This window comes from Salvelinus fontinalis, chromosome 21 (assembly GCF_029448725.1).
Source record: "Salvelinus fontinalis isolate EN_2023a chromosome 21, ASM2944872v1, whole genome shotgun sequence".
NCBI lineage: Eukaryota > Metazoa > Chordata > Actinopteri > Salmoniformes > Salmonidae > Salvelinus > Salvelinus fontinalis.
The window spans coordinates 12,431,259-12,448,004 of record NC_074685.1 but is presented as its reverse complement, the minus strand read 5'-3'; the positions used below and the strand labels follow the sequence as shown (position 1 = coordinate 12,448,004).

Genomic DNA, 16,746 nt, shown 5'->3' with positions numbered 1-16,746 from the left:
CTACGCATGGCTACACAAGTGACATGTGTCAAGGAAAAAGACAACAACAACAAAACATGTTTGTTGTGTCTCTGAGGTAAGAAGCCTAGCGGGGAAAAAACACCTACACTGCCTCAAAGTGAACTGCCCATAACTTCCAATTTCTCCTAGAGGCATCGGTGATGCAGACCATTTTCTAGAGCTACTGTCAAGGGCTGACCCTGATGCACTAGGAAAAGGCAGTTCTTCGGCTATAATACAATGAGAAGAAGCCCTAAACATCAGTAATAACTCTATATCATAGACTTATTACTGGGGCGCCATATCATATTATTACACAGGGCGCCATATCATATTATTACATAGGGCGCCATATCATATTATTACATAGGGCGCCATATCATATTATTACATAGGGCGCCATATCATATTATTACATAGGGCGCCATATCATATTATTACATAGGGCGCCATATCATATTATTACACAGGGCGCCATATCATATTATTACACAGGGCGCCATATCATATTATTACATAGGGCGCCATATCATATTATTACATAGGGCGCCATATCATATTATTACATAGGGCGCCATATCATATTTTTTACATAGGGCGCCATATCATTTTTTTCTAGAGTTATTATTCATTTTTCTTTTCTTATTTTTTTAAAGTAGTGGGGCAGTACTTTTGTGTATTGGACAGGACAGAGGTAGAGAGAAAAGATAGAGGAGGGAGTGTGCTAAAATAGCAGTGGCTGGATTCGGACCCATTTTGGAGCGGTATGTGATACGGAGGCAGCAGCTACAGACTACTAGACCAACCTAGGCCACCTTATTCTATTTCTACGGTGAACAACATTAAAGGCTCCCCACCAGAGGGAACCGATATAATTCCTGCCCTAGAGCAGAAATACTTGTTTAAGCTCTACCTCCGAAGAAAGGTGGGAAAGAACGTTGTGTTGATTTCCATGTGAAGTAGAGAAATATCAACAAATGGGGAACTGACAGCTGTCAGTGTAGCTAGCTAGCATGCTAACCTTAGCTAGCTATTTTGCTAATCTTATCTAGCTAGCAAATGTTATCTGTTGAGGCTGTTATGATTTTTTTTTTACTACACCGTATTCAAAAGATTAGCCAGCTGGCTAGGCTGGTTCTGGATTCGTGGCACAGCGGTCTAAGGCATTGCATCGCAGTGCTTGAGGCATCACTACAGACCTGTGTTCAATCCCAGGCTGTGTCACAGCCGGCTGTGACCGGGAGATCTATGAGGCTGCGCACAATTGGCCCTGCGTCGTTGTAACGGCTCTCTTTCGGTGAGTGAGTTGACCAAGGCGCAGCGGGTTGTGAATACATAATGAACTTTATTTAACAAGACGAAACTAAACACACGAAGAACACTTGAATAATTTTACAAAACAACAAAACGAACTAGACCTAAACTATGAACTTACATGAAACGAGGAACACATAAACAGGAACGACCGAACAAACGAGACGAGACAGTACCCCTCAAGGTGCGAACGCCGGGCGCACCAGCACAAAGTCCAGGGGAGGGTCTGGGTGGGCATCTGACCACGGTGGTGGCTCAGGCTCCGGACGCTGTCCCCACACCACCATAGTCACTCCCCGCTTCTGTATTCCCCTCCCAATGACCACCCTCCAACTAAAACCACCTAAATGAAGGGGCAGCACCGGGATAAGGGGCAGCACCGGGATAAGGGGCAGCACCGGGATAAGGGGCAGCACCGGGATAAGGGGCGGCAGGTCCTGGCTGAAGGACTCTGGCAGGTCCTGGCTGAGGGACTCTGGCAGGTCCTGGCTGAGGGACTCTGGCAGGTCCTGGCTGAGGGACTCTGGCAGGTCCGGGCTGAGGGACTCTGGCAGGTCCGGGCTGAGGGACTCTGGCAGGTCCGGGCTGAGGGACTCTGGCAGGTCCGGGCTGAGGGACAGCTCCTGACTGTGGGGCAGCTCATGACTGTGGGGCAGCTCATGACTGTGGGGCAGCTCATGACTGTGGGGCAGCTCATGACTGTAGGGCAGCTCATGACTGTAGGGCAGCTCATGACTGGCTGGCGGCTCTGGCAGCTCCTGACTGGCTGGCGGCTCTGGCAGCTCCTGACTGGCTGGCGGCTCTGGCAGCTCCTGACTGGCTGGCGGCTCTGGCAGCTCCTGACTGGCTGGCGGCTCTGGCAGCTCCTGACTGGCTGGCGGCTCTGGCAGCTCCTGACTGGCTGGCGGCTCTGGCAGCTCCTGACTGACGGACGGCTCTAATGGCTCGGGACAGACGGGCGGCTCTAATGGCTCGTGGCAGACGGATGGCTCAGAAGGCGCTGTGCAGACGGATGGCTCAGAAGGCGCTCTGCAGACGGATGGCTCAGAAGGCGCTGGGCAGACGGATGGCTCAGACGGCGCTGGGCAGACAGATGGCTCAGACGGCGCTGGGCAGACAGATGGCTCAGACGGCGCTGGGCAGACAGATGGCTCAGACGGCGCTGGGCAGACAGATGGCTCAGACGGCGCTGGGCAGATAGATGGCTCAGACGGCGCTGGACAGACAGATGGCTCAGACGGCGCTGGACAGACAGATGGCTCAGACGGCGCTGGGCAGACAGGCAGTGCAGAAGGCGTTGGGCAGACGGCCGACTCTGCCCTGCTGAGGCGCACAGTAGGCCTGGTGCGTGGTGCCGGAACTGGAGGTACCGGGATGACGGCACGCACTTCAAGGCTAGTGCGGGGAGCAGGAACAGGGCACACTGACCTCTCGAAGCGCACTATAGGCCTGGTGCGTGGTACCGGAACTGGAGGTACCGGGCTGAGGGCACGCACCTCAGGGCGAGTGCGGGGAGAAGGAACAGTGCGTACAGGGCTCTGGAGACGCACAGATGGCTTAGTGCGTGGTGCCGGAACTGGAGGCACTGGGCTGGAGACACGCACCATAGGGAGAGTGCGTGGAGGAGGAACAGGGCTCTTAAAACGCACTGGAAGCCTGGTGCGTGGTGTAGGCACTGGTGGTACTGGGCTGGGGCGAGGAGGTAGCGCCGGAAATACCGGACCGTGCAGGCGTATTAGCTCCCTTGAGCACTGAGCCTGCCCAACCTTACCTGGTTGCATGCTCCCCGTAGCCCGTCCAGTGCAGGGAGGTGGAATAACCCGCACTGGGCTGTGTTGGCGAACCGGGGACACCATGCGTAAGGCTGGTGCCATGTAAGCCGGCCCAAGGAGACGTACTGGTGGCAGATATGTAGGGCCGGCCTCATGACATTTGGCTCAATGCCCAATCTAGCCCTACCAGTGCGGGGAGGTGGAATAACCTGCACTGGGCTATGCACATGTACAGGAGACACTGTGCGCTCTACTGCGTAACACGGTGTCTGCCCGTACTCCCGCTCTCCACGGTTAGCCTGGGAAGTGGGCGCAGGTCTCCTACCTGCCCTCGGCCCACTACCTCTTAGCCCCCCCCCAAGAAATTTTTGGGTAGTACTTGCGGGCTTCCAGCCTTGCTTCCGTGCTGCCTCCTCATAACGTCGCCTCTCCGCTTTAGATGCCTCCAGCTCCGCCTTGGAACGGCGACACTCCTCCAGGATCTCTTCCCATGTCCAATCCTCCTTTTCCCACTGCTGCTGTCGTTGCTGTCCGTTAACCCGCTGCTTGATCTGGGTTTGGTGGGTGATTCTGTAACGGCTCTCTTTCGGTGAGTGAGTTGACCAAGGCGCAGCGGGTTGTGAATACATAATGAACTTTATTTAACAAGACGAAACTAAACACACGAAGAACACTTGAATAATTTTACAAAACAACAAAACGAACTAGACAGACCTAAACTATGAACTTACATGAAACGAGGAACACATAAACAGGAACGACCGAACGAACGAGACGAGACAGTACCGTGTGGTGCAACAAACACAGACACAGTGACAATCACCCACAAACAAACAGTGAGAACCTCCTACCTTAATATGACTCTCAATTAGAGGAAAACGCAAAACACCTGCCTCTAATTAAGAGCCATACCAGGCAACCCAAAACCAACATAGAAACGGAAAACATAGACTGCCCACCCAAAACTCACGCCCTGACCATCACACACATACAAAACAACAGAAAACAGGTCAGGAACGTGACAGTCGTACGGGTAAGGGGGGGGTTTGGCCCCCCGGGATTTCTTTGTCACATCGCACTCTTGCGACTCCTTGTTGCGGGAAGGGCGCCTACAAGCTGACTTTGTTCGCCAACTGGATGGATGGTGTTTCCTCGCACATTGGTGCGGCTGGCATCCGGGTTAAGCGAGCAGTGTGTCAAGAAGCAGTGCTGCGTGGCAGGGTCATGTTTCGGAGGACGCATGGCTCTCGACCTTCGCCTCTCCCGAGTCCGTAGGGGAGTTGCAGCCATGGAACAAGACTGTAACTACCAATTGGATATCATGAAATTGGGGAGAAAAGGGGGCAAAAGTACAAAAAATATAATAATATTTTTTTTTTAACATACAGTTGAAGTCGGAAGTTTAAATACACTTAGGTTGGAGTCATTAAAAATAGTTTTTCAACCACTCCACAATTTTCTTCTTAATTCAAGTGCGTCAGAAGTTTACATACACTAAGTTGACTGTGAGTTGACTGTTACATACACTAAGTTGACTTAAACAGCATGGAAAATTCCAGAAATTATGTCATGGATTTAAAAGCTTCTGATAGGCTAATTGACATCATTTGAGTCAATTGGAGGTGTACCTGTGGATGTATTTCAAGGCCTAACTTCAAACTCAGTGTCTATTTGCTTGACATCATGGGAAAATCAAAAGAAATCAACCAAGACCTCAGAAGAAAAATTGTAGACCTCCACAAGTCTATTTCATCCTTGGGATCAATTTCCAAACGGTACCACGTTCATCTGTACAAACAATAGTACGCAAGTATAAACACCATGGGACCACGCAGCCGTCATACTGCTCAGGAAGGAGACGCGTTCTGTCTCCTAGAGATGAACGTACTTTGGTGCGAAAAGTGCAAATCAATCCCAGAACAACAGCAAAGGACCTTGTGAAGATGCTGGAGGAAACAGGTACAAAAGTATCTACATCCACAGTAAAATGAGTCCTATATCGACATAACCTGAATGGCCGCTCAGCAAGTAAGAAGCCACTGCTACAAAACCACCATAAAAAAAGCCAGACTACGGTTTGCAACTGCACATGGGGACAAAGATCATACTTTTTAGAGAAATGTCCTCTGGTCTGATGAAACAAAAATAGAACTCTTTGGCCATAATGACCATTGTTATGTTTCTAGGAAAAAGTGGACGCTTGCAAGCCGAAGAACACCATCCCAACTGTGAAGCATGGGCGTGGCAGCATCATGTTGTGGGGATGCTTTGCTGCAGGAGGGACTGGTGCACTTCACAATATAGATGGCATCATGGGCCAGGAAAATTATGTGGATATATTGAAGCAACATCAAGACATCAGTCAGAAAGTTAAAGCTTGGTCGCAAATGGGTCTTCCAAATGGACAATGACCCCAAGCATACTTCCAAAGTTGTGGCAAAATGGCTTAAGGACAACAAAGTCAAGGTATTGGAGTGGCCATCACAAAGCCCTGACCTCAATCCTATAGAAAATCTGTGGGCAGAACTGAAAAAGTGTGTGCGAGCAAGGAGGCCTACAAACCTGACTCAGTTACACCAGCTCTGTCAGGATGAATGGGCCAAAATTCACCCAACTTATTGTGGGAAGCTTGTGGAAGGCTACCCAAATCGTTGGACCCAAGATAAACAATTTAAAGTCAATGCTACCAAATACTAATTGAGTGTATGTGAAATTCTGACCCACTGGGAATGTGATGAAAGAAATAAAAGCTGAAATAAATAATTCTCTCTACTATTATTCTGACATTTCACATTCTTAAAATAAACTGGTGATCCTAACTTACCTAAGACAAGGAGTTTTTACTAGGATCAAATGTCAGGAATTGTGAAAAACTGAGTTTAAATGTATTTGGCTAAGGTGTATGTAAACTTCCGACTTCAACTGTATATATATATATACACTACCGGTCAAAAGCTTTAGAACACCTACTCATTCAAGGGCTTTTATTTATTATTACAATTTTCTACATTGTAGAATAATATTGAAGACATCAAAACAATGAAATAACAAATATGGAATCATGTAGTAACCAAAAAAGTAGGCACCCTTTGTAACGATCGTCGTCATATTCCTCCTCCTCGGATGAGGAGGAGAATGGATCAGACCAACACACAGCGAGGTATGTGGACATAATGATTTATTAGACAAAACGACGAAACACAAAATAACACTTTAGAAAAAGAAAAGAACAAAACGAACTAAACAGACCTAAACTTTACATTTACATTTACATTTAAGTCATTTAGCAGACGCTCTTATCCAGAGCGACTTACAAATTGGACTTACGAACTTACATGAAACGAAGAACACATGAACAGGAACAGACAAACCGAAACAGTCCCGTGTGGCAACATGTACTGACACGGAAGACAACCACCCACAACAAACAATGTGAAACAACCTACCTTAATATGACTCTCAATTAGAGGAAACGCCAAACACCTGCCTCTAATTGAGAGCCATACCAGGCAACCCATTAACCCAACATAGAAAACACATAACATAGACTACCCACCCAAAACTCACGCCCTGACCAATTAAACACACACCAAACAACAGAAAACAGGTCAGGAACGTGACACCCTTTGCCTTAATGACAGCTTTGCACACTCTTGGCATTCTGGGCACAGTGGGCACAGTACAACCGTTGATAGGTAGGATAATAGCAGGCTTCGGCTGCGGTACACCAAAGCCAAGTCAGCCCGTGCTCATGGTTAACACAGGGAAAGTGAAATGATAGGCTACAATGACTTTGTGTCACGTTGGTATGAAGGATTGGGAGACAGGCGCAGGAATGCGTAATAGTTTTTTTTATTACAGCCAAATTACGGCGTGCCGTGTAAAGGCACGGGGAAGAAGACCACTGGGAATAGTGGCAGGTGTGCGTAATGAAAGTTCCGGAGGGATCCGTGACATTACCCCCCGACGCGCTGCACTAGCAGCGCAATGACACCGGCCTCGAGGACGATCACAGAAACACCGTGCGGGTCGACCAGGACCCGATGCAGCTACCGAAGTTGAGTCGTCGGACGGGCCAGTTGCCGCTGCCAAAGTTGCGACGTTGTTGGACGGACCAGTAGCAGAGTGGCGTTGGACAGACCGGTTGTGGCGGCGTCGGGCGGGCCAGTTGCAGCTACTGAAGTTGCGGCAGCGCCGGACAGACCAGTCGCAGCGTCGTCGGACGGGCCATTCACGCTGTCTCCCTTAATGGTTGATTATTCTGTCACGTTGGTATGAAGGATTGGGAGACAGGTGCAGGAATGCATAAATGTATTTTTTAAATGTCTTACCCAAATTACGGCGTGCCTTACAAAGGCACGGGGACGAAGACCAAACAAACACCATATAAAACACAGGGTTGAAACCCAAACAAAAGAGCGAGGAATACCTCGAATAAATAACACAAGCGCACAATGATTAACACACGGGACAAGACCCGTAATCATCTGCGCAATCCACAAGGGTACGAAATCCAAAACACACAGCTCATGTACTCACACGAACCAACAGACATAGTAACAATAATCGACAGCCCAATGGAAACCAAAGGGCACATATATACAAATACAATCAGTCGGAAAAGGGGCCAGGTGTGCGTAATGAAAGTTCCGGAGGGATCCGTCACAGGACCCACCCACCGCCCCCCCGACACCCTGCACTGCAACGACACCGGCCTCGAGGACGATCACAGGAACGCAGTGTGGGTCGATTAGGACCCGATGCAGCTGCCAAAGTTGCGTCATCGTCGGACGGGCCAGTTGCCGCCGCCAAAGTTGCACAGGTACTCACACGAACCAACGGACATTATAACAATAATCGACAGGACAATAGTCAAACAAGGGCACACTATACAATTACTAATCACTGGGAATAGGGGCCAGGTGTGTGTAATGAAAGTTCCGGAGGGATCCGTGACACTTTGCTCATGATGCACCTCACAAATGAAATGTTACAACTCCTTGAGAGCATTGGACACAAAACACCAATACAAATGTAACAGCGTAATAAAATGGATAAACAAGTTCCTTGAATTTTCCTTCGCGGGTGCCTGTTCATTATAGGATAGACACTTGTGGTTAAGCTGCACCAATCAAGCAGTGAAGTGTGTAGTGAAGCATGGCATTAGTGTTCAAAACCATGTATCTTGTGGCAACGGGGGAGCAGGGTTGCAAAATGCAGCAAAATACAATCACATTACGCAATTATACCATTTATAAAATAGTCATATATTTTTATAGACTAGCTAAACAAAATAAGTGAAAATTGAAAAATGTACCAATGGATGATGAGAATTTTCTGGTAAAAAAGTGGAGGTGCAAAAATATAACAATAACCTGCTATTTTAGTTTGCTCCATGGCTCAGGTGGCTACGTAGGCTATGACGAAAAGCTGTTTTGCGCAGTCGCGACTAGCGAAGAAGAAGACATTTGCAGGTGTTTCTGATAAATAAACAATGCCATGCTTGTGGGTGGTAACCAGTGGAGGCTGTTGAGGGGGGGACCATTCCATTCCGGACATTATTAAGAGTCATCCTCCACTCAGCAGTAGAGGATGGTAACATTAAAATAAAACCCAGCCCTGAAAATAAACGTAGAATGTCATTTAATAGGGGAAACACACAGCATTGACACGGAAAAAACCCATATCTCCACTTTGGATTCCCCACTTCAACCCTGAATATATCATACTTTGACTAAAACAATGACGTATTGACTTAAATCGTAGCGCAACATCATGGTTAAGCTCTGGGCATCGACTTTCAATTGAAAATAAGTGAATGTCCGCTTGTGGTACTTTAAGCCTAAAGGGCTTGGGGAGCTAGTATTGACAGGATAGCCCCAACCCTTCGGTGTGTTCCTACGGTTCTACTGTAAGTGGATGAGTTGAGGCATGTTTCATATCAGTCTTGCTTCTCTCTGAGGGCCACTAGGCAGCCCCGGGGCCCCATAACACCACCAGAGATCCAGGCTGTCAATGACAACACCACACACACACACACACACACACACACACACACACACACACACACACACACACACACACACACACACACACACACACACACACACACACACACACACACACACACACACACACACACACACACACACACACACACACACACACACAGAACATACAGACAGAACACTAGACTAGAACAGAGTGAAGCTTTAATAGTTTAGCCAGGCATGTTAAGGCTGCCTTGTCCCTCAGCCAGCGGCTGGTGTGAATAATGTAGGGAGCATTCTCTATCTCTGTCAGAGCAACACGCCATTATACGTGTGTGTGTGAGTGTGCGTGTATGTGTATGTGTGTATCACAGGCGGCTAGTGGCACCTGAATTGGGGAGGACGGGCTCGTGGTAATGGCTGGAGCGGAATAGGTGGAATGGTATCAAACACATGGTTTCCATGTGTTTGATGCCATTCCGTTCGGTCCGTTCCAGCCATTATTATGTCCTCCCCTCAGCAGCCTCCACTGGTGTATATGTACATGTATGTGGGTGTATTATATATGTGTGTATGCTTGCGTGTGTATGTGTGCATTCTTGTGTGTGTGTATGTGTGTTTAAGACTCCTCTCAGACACAGTGGGTCACAAAACCCTACATCTAAGTAACAAAGGGCTAGGACATGACTCAGGGGGGTCAATCCACTTCTGCAGCGAACTACATCACATATATAGGTTAAATAGACACTGTTGCAGGGAACCACAGCATAGATCTGGGCTAAATAGACACTGTCGTAAATAGACACTGCCGCAGGGAACCACAGAATAGATCTGGGTTAAATAGACACTGCCGCAGGGAAACTACTGCCAAAGATCTGGGTTAAATAGACACTGCCGCAGGGAACCACAACATAGATCTGGGTTAAATGTGGTCTACTAGCCCAGCTGACCAAAATATTTAAGTTCCATCCCTTGCCCATTGTCTCACGTAAAATAGCACGACGGACATCTCCACTAATCTGTCTGATAACTAGCTGTGCCAGCTGTCAGATACATGCTGAGTAAAATCTAGATTTTTAGAGATGAGTTCCACGTCCTACAAGACAGACAGGTTGAGGGACAAGCGTCATGTAGGAGTACGCCATCTGACATGAGACAATGATTCTTTATGTGAATATGTCCAATAGAAACTCTTATTTTCATTGTGAAATGTTTCCTATGGAAATCAACTAAAGAATACATCCCTGGAATGAAGTTATGATCATTACCCAGGCTTCACTGTTGAGGCACTGTTGACGCCCTGTTGAGGTCCTGTTGACGCCCTGTTGAGGTCCTGTTGACTCCATGTTGAGGCCCTGTTGACTCCCTGTTGAGGTCCTATTGACTCCCCGTTGAGGCCCTGTTGATTCCCTGTTGAGATCCTGTTGAGGTCCTGTTGACTCCCTGTTGAGGCCCTGTTGACCGCCTGCTCACACACAGACTGAGACTGTGCCTGTTGACTCCCTGTTGAAGCCCTGTGAAGGCCCTGTTGACTCCCTGTTGAGATCATGTTGACTCCCCATTGAGGAATTGTTGACTCCCTGTTGAGGTCCTGTTGACTCCCTATTGAGGTCCTGTTGAGGTTCTGTTGACTCCCTGTTGAGGTCCTGTTGACTCCCTATTGAGGTCCTGTTGACTCCCTATTGAGGTCCTGTTAAGGTCCTGTTGACTCCATGTTGAGGCCCTGTTGACTCCCTGTTGAGGTCCTGTTGAGGCCCTGTTGAGGCCCTGTTGACTCCCTGTTGAGGCCCTGTTGACTCCGTGTTGAGGCCCTGTTGACTCCCTGTTGAGGCCCTGTTGACTCCCTGTTGAGGTCCTGTTGAGGCCCTGTTGAGGTCCTGTTGAGGCCCTGTTGAGGTCCTGTTGACTCCCTGTTGAGGTCCTGTTGAGGCCCTGTTGACTCCCTGTTGAGGTCCTGTTGACTCCCTGTTGAGGCCCTGTTGACTCCCTGTTGAGGTCCTGTTGAGGCCCTGTTGAGGCCCTGTTGACTCCCTGTTGAGGACCTGTTGACTCCCTGTTGAGGTCCTATTGACTCCCCGTTGAGGCCCTGTTGATTCCCTGTTGAGATCCTGTTGAGGTCCTGTTGACTCCCTGTTGAGGCCCTGTTGACCGCCTGCTCACACACAGACTGAGACTGTGCCTGTTGACTCCCTGTTGAGGTCATGTTGACTCCCCATTGAGGTATTGTTGACTCCCTGTTGAGGTCCTGTTGACTCCCTATTGAGGTCCTGTTGAGGTCCTGTTGACTCCCTGTTGAGGTCCTGTTGACTCGCTATTGAGGTCCTGTTGACTCCCTATTGAGGTCCTGTTAAGGTCCTGTTGACTCCATGTTGAGGCCCTGTTGACTCCCTGTTGAGGTCCTGTTGAGGCCCTGTTGAGGCCCTGTTGACTCCCTGTTGAGGCCCTGTTGACTCCCTGTTGAGGCCCTGTTGAGGCCCTGTTGAGGTCCTGTTGAGGCCCTGTTGAGGTCCTGTTGAGGCCCTGTTGAGGCCCTGTTGACTCCCTGTTGAGGCCCTGTTGAGGCCCTGTTGAGGCCCTGTTGAGGCCCTGTTGAGGTCCTGTTGACTCTCTGTTGAGGTCCTGTTGAGGCCCTGTTGAGGCCCTGCTGACTCCCTGTTGAGGCCCTGTTGACTCCCTGTTGAGGCCCTGTTGAGGTCCTGTTGAGGCCCTGTTGAGGTCCTGTTGAGGCCCTGTTGAGGCCCTGTTGACTCCCTGTTGAGGTCCTGTTGAGGCCCTGTTGAGGTCCTGTTGACTCCCTGTTGAGGTCCTGTTGAGGCCCTGTTGAGGTCCTGTTGAGGCCCTGTTGACTCCCTGTTGAGGTCCTGTTGAGGCCCTGTTGAGGCCCTGTTGAGGTCCTGTTGACTCCCTGTTGAGGTCCTGTTGAGGCCCTGTTGAGGCCCTGTTGACTCCCTGTTGAGGTCCTGTTGACTCCCTGTTGAGGCCCTGTTGACTCCCTGTTGAGGTCCTGTTGAAGCCCTTTTGAGGCCCTGTTAACTCCCTGTTGAGGCCCTTTGCTCCTCCAGGAGCAGAAAGGAATAAGTAAAGTAAGTCAGGTGCTCTTACCATGATGGTGTGTCCAGGCTGGACCACGTTGAGTTGGGCCAGACTCTGGAGGATCTCGTTGACCGCCTGCTCACACACAGACTGAGACTGTGCCTGGGGCTCCCCTTCCTCTCCACACCCCTCCTCCTCCTCCTCCTCCTCCGCCCCTGTCAACTGACGACCTGCGGGAAAGAGGAACACACACAAACCAATGACATCATCAAATCATCACTAATGGTCAGGTGTCCTTCTTGGTTCACACATGAACAGCGTGTTCAGTTTTTGCATCTGTTTTGTCAGTCAATGAAATGATAAGACAATAAAATCTTTGTGAGACAATAAGTGTTATGGTGATCTGTGTGTATATCTGTCTGTCTGTCTCTGTCATGTTTAGTAATCAATGTCGGAGTGTAACAGTGTTGTGGCAGTTGGTGTGTGTGCATGTGTGTGTGTGTGTCTCGCCCTCTCTCTCACCCTCAGCGGGGGTGTCCTCTGTGGACTTGTCACTCTCTCCATCTGCCTGTCCATCTATACCCTGATGGGCGTGCTGCAGACTAAGCTTATGACACACCTCAAACGCCTGGCCCACCGTACGCACTATACGCATGGCCTGGGTCTGACGGGGGAGAGGGAGAGAGTGGGATATTACTTTGTTGTTATTCATGTCTGAGAAAGAAAGAAGGAAAGAAAGAAAGAGGGAGGGAGAGAGAGAGAGAGAGAGAGAGACGTAACAGAACAGATACAAGTGACCTACAGAGTATGACCACTTGGCATGAGAGGAGTAATATAGCCTAGTCTCGCTCACCTTCTTCTTGGATTTGAAGACGTTACACCTGAAGGAGTTGTTGGAGCCATCTCTGGCGATGTAGCTGAAGATCTTCAGGTCCTGGGAGTCATGGGACACGTAGAAGATCCTGGAGAAACATTTGGAAGAATGTTGGACAAAAGTTGGAAGGCAGGCTTTCTCACTATGCTTACATTGGAACACAACTATTAAATAAGAGGCCAAAATGCAATGTTGAGTAAATATAGTAGCTACCAGTATACATTTTCACAGAGAGACCTATGATATAACCAACACTGTCCCAGGTTAGCATTTTCACGTGATTCCCTTCATCAACATTCCCTGATTTCTGCATCGTGTTCATTAAGCAACAAACAGAAGCTAACAGACTGAAAGAGGGAGGGACCACTTGGACCAAAAAAACAATTGAAACGTTTTGCTACGGTGTGCCCTAATGAATACGACTTTGGTTTACGAATAAACCACCACCAGTCATACCCATAAAAAGTAGCCAAATTCACTGTCCTTGTCCCTGTGATGTGCTGCTTTATGGTCAGCCCTCTGTCTCTCACACACACACACACACACACACACACACACACACACACACACACACACACACACACACACACACACACACACACACACACACACACACACACACACACACACACACACACACACACACACACACACACACACACACACACACACACACACACACACACACACACTGAGCTGATATATGGTCAGTGTCAGCCATTCTACTGCACACTAGGCTACAGGGCTATAAACAGCGTCCAATGGGAACAAACACAGCTAATTACAGCTATAAAAAGACCTGCACTAAGAGAGATGATGTTCTATGTGTCTCTGTCACACAGACACACACACACAGACAAATCAAATCACATTTTATTGATCACATGCGCCGAATGCAACTTGTGTAGACTTTACAGTGAAGTGATTGCTTGCGAATCTTTCCCAATGATGCAGAGCAATAAAAAAATAAAAAAATAGTAGCTAACATAAGAGAGAAAAAAAACAACTAAATAATGGAGCTACAGTTGAAGTCGGAAGTTTACATACATTTAGGTTGGAGTCATTAAAACTAGTTTTTCAACCACTCCACACATTTCTTGTTAACAAACTATAGTTTTGGCAAGTCGGATAGGACATCTACTTTGTGCATGACACAAGTCATTTTTCCAACAATTTCCAACAATTGTTTGACAGATTATTTCACAATTCCAGTGGGTCAGAAGTTTACATACACTAAGTTGACTGTGCCTGTAAACAGCTTGGGAAATTCCAGAAAAGTATGTCATGGCTTTAGAAGCTTCTGATTGGCTAATTGACATCATTTGAGTCAATTGGAGGTGTACCTGTGGATTTATTTCAAGGCCTACCTTCAAACTCAGTGCCTCTTTGCTTGGCATCATAGGAAAATCAAAAGAAATCAGCCAAGAATTGTAGACCTTCACAAGTCTGGATCATCCATGGGAGCAATTTCCAAACGCCTGAAGGTACCACGTTCATCTATACCACGTTCATCTGTACACAGTAGTACACACCATGGGACCACGCAGCCGTCATACCGCTCAGTAAGGAGATGCGTTCTTTGGTGCAAAAAGTGCAAATCAATCCCAGAACAACAGCAAAGGACCTTGTGAAGATGCTGGAGGAAACAGGTACAAAAGTATCTATATCCACAGTAAAATGAGTCCTATATCGACAACCTGAAAGGCCGCTCAGCAAGGAAGAAGCCACTGCTCCAAAACCGCCATAAAAAAATCCAGACTACGGTTTGCAACTGCACATGGGGACAAAGATCGTACTTTTTTTAATGACCATTGTTATGTTTGGAAGGAAAAGGGGGAGGCTTGCAAGCCGAAGAACACCATCCCAACCGTGAAGAACGGGGGTGGCAGCATCATGTTGTGGGGATGCTTTGCTGCAGGAGGGACTGGTGCACTTCACAAAATAGATCATGAGGAAGGAAAATTATGTGGATATATTGAAGCATCTCAAGACATCAGTCAGGAAGTTAAAGCTTGGTCACAAATGGGTCTTCCAAATGGACAATGACCCCAAGGATATTATTCTGACATTTCATATCCTTAAAATAAAGTGGTGATCCTAACTGGCCTAAGACAGGGAATTTTTACTCTGATTAAATGTCAGGAATTGTGAAAAACTGAATTTAAATGTATTTGGCTAAGGTGTAAGTAAACTTCCGACTTCAACTGTACATATAAAAGGAGTAAAACAGTATTTAAACCTTATTAAAATGACCACTGTTCAATGACTGTGTACTGTACATAGAGCAGAAGTCTCTAAGGTGGAAGGTAGAGTACCGGGTGGTAGAACAGTGACTAAGGCTAGTGGTGACTTTTTAACAGTCTTATGGCCTGGAGGTAGAAGCTGTTTCTCAGTAGATGGTAGCGGGGTGAACAGGCCATGGCTCGGGTGCTGAGGTCCTTGATGATCTTTTTGGCCTTCCTGTGACATCGGGTGGTGTAGGTGTCTTGGAGGGCAGGTAGTTTGCCCCCGGTGATGCATTGTGCAGACCTCACTACCGTCTGGAGAGCCTTGCGGTTGTGGGCGGAGCAGTTGCCGTACCAGGCGGTGATACAGCCCGTTAGGATGCTCTCGATTGTGCATCTGTAAAAGTTTGTGAGTGTTTTTGGTGACAAGCCAAATTTCTTCAGCCTCCTGAGGTTGAAGAGGCGCTGCTGCGCCTTCTTCACAACGCTGTCTGTGTGGGTGGACCATTTCAGTTTGTCCGTGATGTGTACGCCGAGGAAGTTAAAACTTTCCACCTTCTCCACTACTGTCCCGTCGATGTGGATAGGGGGCTGCTCCCGCTGCTGTTTCCTGAAGTCCACGATCATCTCCTTTGTTTTGTTGACGTTGAGTGTGAGGGTGCCTGTGACACCGGGTGCTGTAGATGTCCTGGAGGGCAGGCTGAGTGCCCCCAGTGATGTGTTGGGCTGACCACACCACCCTCTGGAGAGCCATGCATGAAGGGACCATTTTCCTTCATGTTATTTTCCTGGCACCACTCCGCCAGGGCTCTCACCTCCTCCTAGGCTGTCTCATCGTTGTTGGTAATCAGGCCTACCACTGTTCGAAAGCACACTTGATAATTGAGTTGGAGACGTGCGTGGCCACACAGTCATGGGTGAACAGGGAGTACAGGAGAGGGTTAGCCTTAACTAGCCTCTCAAAGCACTTCATGATGACAGAAGTGAGTGCTAGGTGGCGATAGTCATTTAGTTTAGTTACCTTAGCTTTCATGGGTACAGGAACGATGGTGGATATCTTGAAGCAAGTGGGAACAACAGACTGGGATCATGAGAGAATCAATATGTCGGTAAACACTTCAGCCAGCTGGTCTGCACATACTCTGAGGACATGGCTTGGGATGCCGTCTGGGCCAACAGCATTGCGAGGGTTAACACGCTTAAATGACTTACTCACGTGTGCCACGGAGAACGAGAGCACACATTCCTCGTAAACCTTGGGGACCCGCGGCGGCAGCTTGATATTGTTTTCCTTGAAGTGGGCGAAAAAGGTGTTTTAATCCGTCCAGGAACGAGGCGTTGGTGTGTGTGTTGTGTTTGTAGTGTATGTGTGTGGGTTTTGTGTGAAAGTGTCAGTGTAGTGTAGTGTGTATGAGTGAGGGTGTATATAGTGCATATATACACTGAGGGAACAAAACATTAGGAACACCTTCATAATATTAAGTTGCACCCACTACTGGCTAACGTACAATCACTAGAGAACAAACCGGACAAGCTCT

At 48.2% G+C, this 16,746-nt stretch overlaps 1 protein-coding gene across 5 annotated transcripts in view; it reads right to left on the bottom strand.

Annotated features, from left to right (window-relative positions):
* Positions 1-16,746, bottom strand: part of si:dkey-34e4.1 (carboxyl-terminal PDZ ligand of neuronal nitric oxide synthase protein) — a 204,242-nt gene that overhangs the window by 65,907 nt on the left and 121,589 nt on the right. For all 5 annotated transcript variants that reach the window (XR_008753913.1, XR_008753914.1, XM_055873905.1 and 2 more), the window contains 3 exons: positions 12,963-13,071; positions 12,632-12,773; positions 12,179-12,339 (listed from right to left, as the gene is read on the bottom strand). Coding sequence is in view for 3 of the 5 variants with exons in the window: in XM_055873905.1 (XP_055729880.1) it covers positions 12,179-12,339; positions 12,632-12,773; positions 12,963-13,071 (412 nt within the window). In the remaining 2 variants the exon portion in view is untranslated. The remainder of the gene's footprint in view (positions 1-12,178; positions 12,340-12,631; positions 12,774-12,962; positions 13,072-16,746) is intronic.